Source organism: Abramis brama (assembly GCF_963993115.1).
Source record: "Abramis brama genome assembly, chromosome: 5".
In the NCBI taxonomy this organism is placed as follows: domain Eukaryota; kingdom Metazoa; phylum Chordata; class Actinopteri; order Cypriniformes; family Leuciscidae; genus Abramis; species Abramis brama.
This window is the reverse complement of record NC_139967.1, coordinates 15476273-15485679: the sequence shown is the minus strand read 5'-3', so window position 1 is coordinate 15485679 and position 9407 is coordinate 15476273. Positions and strand designations below refer to the sequence as shown.

Sequence of the window (9407 nt, the reverse complement as noted above, 5' to 3'; positions counted from 1 at the left end):
TGAGGAAAATAAGTATTTGAACACCCTGCTATTTTGCAAGTTCTCCCACTTAGAAATCATGGAGGGGTCTGAAATTGTCATCGTAGGTGCATGTCCACTGTGAGAGACATAATCAAAAAAAAATAATCCAGAAATCACAATGTATGATTTTTTAACATTTATGACATTTTTTATGATACAGCTGCACATAAGTATTTGAACACCTGAGAAAATCACTGTTAATATTTGGTACAGTAGCCTTTGTTTGCAATTACAGAGGTCAAACGTTTCCTGTAGTTTTTCATCAGGTTTGCACACACTGCAGGAGGGATTTTGGCCCACTCCTCCACACAGATCTTCTCTAGATCAGTCAGGTTTCTGGGCTGTCGCTGAGAAACACGGAGTTTGAGCTCCCTCCAAAGATTCTCTATTGGGTTTAGGTCTGGAGACTGGCTAGGCCACGCCAGAACCTTGATATGCTTCTTACAGAGCTACTCCTTGGTTATCCTGGCTGTGTGCTTCGGGTCATTGTCATGTTGGAAGACCCAGCCTCGACCCATCTTCAATGCTCTAACTGAGGGAAGGAGGTTGTTCCCCAAAATCTTGCAATACATGGCCCCGGTCATCCTCTCCTTAATACAGTGCAGTCGCCCTGTCCCATGTGCAGAAAAACACCCCCAAAGCATGATGCTACCACCCCCATGCTTCACAGTAGGGATGGTGTTCTTGGGATGGTACTCATCATTCTTCTTCCTCCAAACACGGTTAGTGGAATTATGACCAAAAAGTTCTATTTTGGTCTCATCTGACCACATGACTTTCTCCCATGACTCCTCTGGATCATCCAAATGGTCATTGGCAAACTTAAGACGGGCCTTGACATGTGCTGGTTTAAGCAGGGGAACCTTCCGTGCCATGCATGATTTCAAACCATGACGTCTTAGTGTATTACCAACAGTAACCTTGGAAACGGTGGTCCCAGCTCTTTTCAGGTCATTGACCAGCTCCTCCCGTGTAGTTCTGGGCTGATTTCTCACCTTTCTTAGGATCATTGAGACCCCACAAGGTGAGATCTTGCATGGAGCCCCAGTCTGAGGGAGATTGACAGTCATGTTTAGCTTCTTCCATTTTCTAATGATTGCTCCAACAGTGGACCTTTTTTCACCAAGCTGCTTGGCAATTTCCCCGTAGCCCTTTCCAGCCTTGTGGAGGTGTACAATTTTGTCTCTAGTGTTTTTGGACAGCTCTTTGGTCTTGGCCATGTTAGTAGTTGGATTCTTACTGATTGTATGGGGTGGACAGGTGTCTTTATGCAGCTAACGACCTCAAACAGATGCATCTAATTTAGGATAATAAATGGAGTGGAGGTGGACATTTTAAAGGCAGACTAACAGGTCTTTGAGGGTCAGAATTCTAGCTGATAGACAGGTGTTCAAATACTTATTTGCAGCTGTATCATACAAATAAATAGTTAAAAAATCATATATTGTGATTTCTGGATTTTTTTTTTAGATTATGTCTCTCACAGTGGACATGCACCTACGATGACAATTTCAGACCCCTCCATGATTTCCAAGTGGGAGAACTTGCAAAATAGCAGGGTGTTCAAATACTTATTTTCCTCACTGTATAGACACACACTCTACAGTCGTACTACATATGGATCCAAATCGAATTATAATACTATAACAGTGAGGAGGTGCTGTTGTTGTAAATATTTTTTGTGTAAAATGTATTTGTATGCTATTTAAAAAAGTGCAATAAAAGGTTTATGGATATACATGTCTGTGGTGGTTTATTCATCAAATCATTTCCATTATTATTGCAAACAGATCAGGAATATATGAAATAAACATGTTTTCATGAATTGGATACCCTTCTTATGATCCCCCTTGTTGTGCCTTTATACTTGGATAGTTGTCAAAATTACCTAAAATAATTTGTAAAAGATAAATTAAATATTAAAAATTAAAAATAGTATATATTTAATATTTTGCAGGGATCGAGGAAACCTGAAAACATAAATTTAACTTTAATTTGAACCTTTTAAATAACTTTCAGTGTCACAGAACAATAAATGCAACGTTGTTAATATAAGATTTGTTTTAAGTTTATTATTATTATTATTATTAAATATTTTTTAAGTCAAATCAAATTATATGTGCAGTGCTAAGTATTGTGAATCCATTATGTTCAATAGCTTACCCAGAATCCAGCCATTATTTCCTTGTTTCATAATTATGTTCCCTGCTTATACCACATTAAATAATTAAGTAGAACAGAAGGCTACTTTAATTACAGGAGTTTCGTCTATGACAAATGCACTTCTACATACAAGAATGCATTACTACTGGTCCACTACTGACAAAAAAAGTTTCAAAAAGAGTTTTTTTTTTTTTTTTTTAAGGATAATGGTTTGCGAATTTTTTTTTACGCCAAGCAATGTCTACCAATTTGATTTTACATGTTTTTTTGTTTTTTTAATTAGATTTTACGAATCTAATTTTAAAACCCTCCCTAAAATGCATACAGAAACCATCGACGCAAACAGTCACGGCTAGCAGTATTATTAACAGACTGTCATATAATGCAATTTTCTAATCATAATCGAGTCTGCTTTCTCTTTCCTCCTCGATTTGTAAAGGCTGTGAGCTTTCAGGGTTTTAAAACACTGCCATCGTGTGGAAACACGCACTTAATGTCTCATTGGCTTTCATTCATGCTTGTGCATCGATCATCTCGACGGCCCTCCAGTGTTCTCTACTTCTGAGAATCAGTCTGTGTTTTTGTGCAGTCATGAAGACACGTACGATCTTAAAAAGAGTTCTTGCACAGCCATTTTTCAGCTGGTGAAGCTTTGGAAGTATTTGATTGCAAACGCGGGAGCGGTTTCAAAGGTAAGATAATGCAAATTACTTGATTTAGTTGACCTATTTGTCCTTTCCGTTTCTGCCGGTTTTTCGCTTCTATCTTCAGTGCCGTTTTATTTGAAAGTAATATTCATACAATAATAGCTATTATAAAGTTTTAATTTCCCTAAAGTTTCTCTTTAAAGCTATTTATAGAGTGTAAAATAGAGTAGTGTATTATGCTTTATGCGTTAAACCCCTATTTTTAAATATATCACAGTCATTTTCTCCCTTTTTGCAGTGTGTGCCATGTATCTTGAGGAGATTTCCCGAACGACTAACATTACATCTGGAGTGACTTTGTTCCTCTGTGCCTTTGCTCTGCTCTTGCTGGCTCTCCGTGGTCGACGGAGAGGACCAGGCTGCTCCTTTCCTCCAGGTCCCAAACCTTGGCCGTTTGTGGGCAACCTTTTCCAGATGGGGGAACAAATCCATTTGTCATTAACAAACCTGAGGGTTCAGTATGGAGATGTGTTCCAGGTGCAAATGGGTTCTCTTGTGGTAGTTGTTTTGAGCGGCTATTCTACAATCAAGGAGGCTCTGGTGCGGCAAGGAGAGGCATTTGCTGGACGCCCTGACCTTTTTACATTCTCTGCCGTTGCTAATGGCACCAGTATGACATTTAGTGAGAAGTATGGCGAAGCTTGGGTGCTTCACAAAAAGATCTGCAGAAACGCCTTGAGGACCTTCTCCCAAGCTGAGCCCAGAGACTCAAGTGCCTCATGTCTTTTGGAGGAACATATCTGCACAGAGGCCATGGAGATGGTGGAGGCTCTGAAGGAACAAGGAGATCAGGTTGGAGATTCAGGGCTCGACCCGGTTAAGTTGCTAGTGACCTCAGTTGCCAATGTGGTTTGCACTCTGTGTTTTGGCAAGCGGTATGCCCATAACGATAAAGAGTTCCTCACCATCGTCCAAATCAATAATGAAGTCCTGCGCCTCTTTGCTGCAGGGAATCTGGCAGACTTTTTTCCTATCTTCCGTTACCTGCCCAGTCCGTCTCTGCGAAAGATGGTCCAGCACATTGGCAGAATGAACAGCTTCATGGAGCGCAACATCAGAGAACATCTCATCACCTTTGATAGGGTAATACTGTTGACATATAAAGATGAGAAGACAAAACATTCCTGCAGGAACATGATTATTTTATCCCAGAGATGAGTGGCAGATTGTTAGTGTCAGAAGCCTCAGATTACATCTCTTCTCATGAGATGAGAATGAGATAAGAGGAGTGAATGGACAGAGGTTATATACTCCATACATTTATACATGCTTCATTAGAAAGAAAATCTGTCAGCATGCTTGCATATGCAGAATATATATATATATAAAGTTTGGGGTCGGCATAATTTTTTGTGTGTTTCTGGAAGAAGTCTCTTATGCTCACCAAGGCTGTGTTTATTTTATCAAAATACAATACAGTAAATTCAATAAAACAACATTGTGAAATATTACATTTTAAAAAAAATTATTTTATTCCTGTGATGGCAACTCTGAATTTTCAGCAGCATTACTCTAGTCTTCAGTGTCACATGATCCTTCAGAAATCATTCTGATATTCTGATTTGGTGCTAAAGTAACATTTCTTATTATAAGCAATTTTGAAAATAACTGTCTTTACTGTCACTTTTTATCAATTTAATTAATCACTGCTGAATAAAAGAATAAAACTATTAATTTCTTTAAAAAAACAAAATCTTACTGGCCTCAAACTTTGAACAGTATGCTATATTGGTATTTTTTATACATTGTGGTCAGTAACTATTATCCGACCTATACTCCAAAATATTTAGATTTTTCTTTCAGAGCGCATGTGAAGTGATGCTTTGTTTCTGTTTATACAAACTAAAATATTCACATGCACAGTTGAATTTGGTGTAAACAATGCATGCATGTGTGAAGGCACCTGCATACATGGAACAAGATGGATGTAAATGTCATAGAGAGAGTTCATTCACTGTTTATTTTCCCACATTTTAAACATTTTGCAAATCTGATTCTCTGTGTTTTTGTACAGAACTGTATTCGGGACATCACTGATGCCCTTATAGCAATGAGTGAGGACAGGCAGGAGGACGAGGAAACGGCCATGCTCAGCAACTCACAGATCGTCCACAGTGTTATTGACATCTTCGGGGCCGGTGAGAGACCAGGAGTCAAGAGAATACATGTGCGAATGTGGCATTGTGCTTTTAGAAAGACATACAACAGAACCATTTACATCCAGAACCAGATGTTTTTCCTGGCTCTTTGTTGTCACAGGGGAGGCTCTGCAGACTGATCTAGAATAGACATGGAGTTTTTCTGAGAATTTGCTTTAGATGTATGTTCTTCATCTGCTCTTGGCTTGTGCTGTTCATTCCTGTTTGAGTTTATGCATCTTGGTAGTTCTAGTTCATTAAACAGTATTTAACAAACCCCCATGAGGAGCTCAAACCACTCATTTTCATTCTTTTAGCCTGAGAACAGCTCACAACACATCTTCTTTCGATTTGGTTGCCCATATGCTAATTGTGAATTGTGACTTGTGTCTTGAGGCTGTTAACAGATTATGACCATAAACAATGCCTTTTTTTTTTCCTTGTAGGTTTTGACACTATCATCTCCGGTTTGCAGTGGAGCCTTTTATACCTGATCAAGTTTCCAGACATCCAGGCTAAAATCCTCCAGGAGATAGGTGAAGACTAGAAAAGGCCAATCAAAACAACATTGTGTTTACTGGAAAAAACAACAACAAAAAACAATTTCCCATCATGCACGTCCCTTTCTTCAGCTGTGCTGCGGCATCCTAAGGAAACTGAATCTGCATTAGCGGGATTTGTGGTTTGTTGTGAGACAGACACAGGAAACCAAAAATTATAGACAATTCGATACACAATTTTGAAGTTTGAGTTTAAAATATGTTGATGGAGAACTAAAATTTTCTTCCTGTGGCCTCACTTTATTTTGGTCATTTGGAATTTGCTATAAACAGGAAATTAATTGGTTTTAATTTAGATTTTATCTACAGGGTTATTTGACTGCAAACAGAGACATCTGAAAATAATTTTTCTTTTAAAGAAATCTTCCAGTGCTAAAACAATTTGTGAGGTCCAAAATAATAATGTTAAATTCAGTTCAAAATTCATGAAGTATTTCTTCATCTTCATTTCTGGGTGTTTATTATGCTATATGTGCTTTCCTAGATAATCAGGTTGGTATGAACAGGCTTCCACAGTTTAAAGACAAGCCAAACATGCCGTACACTGAAGCTTTCATATTTGAAGTGTTTCGTCATGCATCCTACATGCCTTTCACCATACCTCACTGGTGAGTACATTTTTTCTCTGTTTCTCTAAAGTATCATAGTGTTAGTATCATACTATTAACATGTGACTGTATTCATAAATAAGTACTCACATTTTCCTCCATCATGTTATCTAGCACAACTGAAAACATAATACTGAATGGATACTTCATCCCCAAAGACACGTGTGTGTTCATCAACCAATATCAAGTCAATCACGATGTGTAAGTATCACATTCCTGACACATTCTTATTATATTTGTTTCCTAAGGCTCTCTTTATTATATAAATATGATTTAGTTTATTAATATGATATTATAATATGAAATATAATGTAAATAAATTATTATAAATCATTTTATTACATAATTTTATATATAAAAGTAAAGTTATTTTTATAATATTTTTTAATATATTTTTACATAAAAAAAATTATTTTATAAATATATAACGTTAATAAATTAAATGACTCAATTGAACTGAATTAAACTCATTATTTGGCAAAAAGGGACATTTGGGGCGATCCTGAGGCTTTCCGACCCGAACGATTCCTCACCCTGTCTGGCCATCTAAATAAAAATGTGACTGAGAAGGTAATGATATTTGGCATGGGAATACGGCGTTGCCTCGGTGACAGCTTTGCCCGTCTGGAGATGTTTGTGTTCTTAACCACCCTGTTGCATCGTCTGCACATAGAGAATATTCCAGGGCAAGAGCTTGACCTGAGCTCTACATTTGGACTCACCATGAAGCCCAGACCCTTCCTAATAAAAATCTCACCTCGTAACTAAACTATTATGCTCTCAGTGTTCCAGGTGTTATGTTTTATGCACCCCAAATCACAGCACAAAGCTAATGTTGGCCATCACTGGACTGCTAAGCTAATTCGTCACTAATAATCATCATATGGTCTTTTCTCTACCTCTGTTTCAAATGTTAGTGTTTTAGTAGAGTATTCAGCTCAGCTGTTACTTGAATGTTTACTTTTGTACTCTGAGCTTATCAATATATGTGATCATGCATGAAGGATTAAGCTTGTAAGTGTTCTGGTTACTGCTTTTCGCGGATATTTGAAACATCAAAGAAAGCCACAATATGTCTGTTGTTAAGCTGCTTTGTGTTATATAAACTGAATCAGTGAGAGAATCAGAATTAATAGGCCTATTACTGATTTTGCATTAACAAACAAATATTGTTAATAATGAATAAAATGTAATCCAGTTTAATATAATATATTGACTATACAAAATTATATGATATTTATAATACTTTAAAGTTGTCAAGTCTCTATCATATCACAAAACTGTTGTTATCCATCTTATTGAACATCACAGAATTTAATAGAATAAAGGACAGTTAAAACCCCTAAAATGTATTTGCTGCTTTTTTTTCTTTTTTTTTTCTTTTTTTAATTGTCAAAGTTTGTGAAGAGATGAGTGATTGAGATCTGTTTGTGTCTCTGACTATAGCATGAGCTGGTATTGATGTACACTACCTTTCAAAAGTTTGGGGACAGTAAGATTCTTTATTTATTTTAAAGAAATTGATACTTTTATTCAGCAAGGATGTATTCAATTGTTTAAGACTTTTACATTTTTACAAAGAAAATCCATTTTAATTAAATACAGTTTTTTTTAACTTTCTATTTATCAAAGAATCCAGAAAAAAAAAAACGTTTTTTAACACTGATAACAATAAGAAAAGTTTTTTGAGCACGAGTAATGACTGATGAAAGTTCAGCTTCGCCACCACAGGAATAAATTACATTTTAAAATATAGGCTGTGTCCCAATTCAAAGACTGCATCCTTCGAAGGCCGTGACGGTCGGGCCGAGCATTGTGAAATGGGACTGTCTAGCCATGGAGGACTGGTCTTGTCGCCTAGCAACTGTGACAGCTGTCATTGATGACTGACAGTAACGTTTGCACAGGCTTTATAATGTTCTAAATATGTTCACCACGGTCCATTTCTGTACATAAGAAAGAGTATAAACTATATATAATCGCATCTTAGTAAAATATAAGTCAACGTGTGAATGTGTTGCTTAAATTGAAACCCAATACTTAAATTAAGAGCAAATTCTCTAAAAAAAATCTTGTCATCACTGGCACGGATAACATTAAATATATATACATATATATATATTTTTTATCAGGTTAAACTTTGATTAGTCACTCAAACCTATACAGTCTAAACCTCTCACTCTCGGTTGCACATATCTTTTTTTTTTATTTTTTTTTTTACACTTTTTACTCATGTTTATAGTTCTGAATCCTCCAAAGCGCAATGGGTTGTGGGCAATATTAGCCTTTAGAGTGTGCACGGATCCACACTTCGAAAATCTACCAGAAATAGTAGACCATCTGGGGACTTCTGGCATTCTCTTTTCAACATACTATGCTTTGGGACACACTTATTTTAATCTCACATACTGTTTAAGATGGATAGTATGGGCATTGAGACGTAGGGTGACAGTTGAGCTAGAAAAATAAAGATGGCGTCTGAAAGTTGTGACTGGTCGTCAGTTTGTGTGTAAATGTACATATTTGATCAACGTTTTCCACTTATGTCATTTCTAGCAAGAAATTACTAGTCATTAAATATTAATTTAGTGTTCACCAAAGCTCGCTCTATTTTGCTGTAGATCATTAAACCGCTGTCCGAAATCAACTTCGTGAGGTACCTTGCCTGAAAGGTCAGCTGCCGTTTTCAGACGCAGCCATGGTCAAGACGATCTGCTGAAGTTCAAACTGAGCATCAGAATGGGGAAGAAAGATGATTTAAGTCACTTTGAATGTGGCATGTTTGTTGGTACCAGACTGGTTGTCTGAGTATATCAGAAACTGCTGATCTACTGGGATTTTCACGCACAACCATCTCTAGGGTTTACAGAGAATGGTCCAAAAATGAGGAAATATCCAGTGAGCAGCAGTTCTGTGGGTGAAAATTACTTCTTGATGCTAGAGGTCAAGAGGAGAATAGCCAGACTGGTTCGAACTGATAGAAAGGCAACAGTTACTTAAATATCCACTTGTTATAACCAAGGTCTGCAGAAGAGCATCTCTGAACACACAACACGTCAAACCAGACGGTCTACAGCAGCAGAAGACCACAGCGGTGACACTCCTGTCATCTACGAACAGGAAACTGAGGCTACTATTCGCACGGGCTCATCAATAGAAGATTAGAAAAACGATGTCTGGTCTGATGAGTCTTGATTTCTTGAACATTCA

At 37.1% G+C, this 9407-nt stretch overlaps 1 protein-coding gene across 2 annotated transcripts; it reads left to right on the top strand.

The window, feature by feature from the left end:
* The first annotated feature begins 2561 nt into the window (after positions 1-2561).
* cyp1d1 (cytochrome P450, family 1, subfamily D, polypeptide 1) lies at positions 2562-7541 on the top strand. 2 transcript variants are annotated; one of them, XM_084115921.1, is made up of 8 exons: positions 2760-2876; positions 3130-3974; positions 4906-5029; positions 5476-5565; positions 6074-6197; positions 6312-6398; positions 6683-6767; positions 6871-7029. In XM_084115921.1, exons 2-8 carry the CDS (start codon positions 3138-3140, stop codon positions 6898-6900), a joined length of 1377 nt encoding a protein of 458 aa, XP_083972047.1. In that variant the 5' UTR covers positions 2760-2876; positions 3130-3137; the 3' UTR covers positions 6901-7029. The 2 variants fall into 2 exon arrangements, with proteins under 2 accessions (XP_083972046.1, XP_083972047.1); XM_084115920.1 differs by having other exon boundaries at positions 2562-2876; positions 6683-7541.
* The last annotated feature ends 1866 nt before the right edge of the window (positions 7542-9407 follow it).

Coding starts and splice junctions, on each gene's coding strand:
- cyp1d1 (XM_084115920.1), top strand. CDS start 3,138: ATGTATCTTGAGGAGATTTCCCGAACGACTAACATTACATCTGGAGTG. Junction 3,975..4,905: donor ATCTCATCACCTTTGATAGG/GTAATACTGTTG, acceptor GTTTTTGTACAG/AACTGTATTCGGGACATCAC. Junction 5,566..6,073: donor TAAAATCCTCCAGGAGATAG/GTGAAGACTAGA, acceptor GTGCTTTCCTAG/ATAATCAGGTTGGTATGAAC.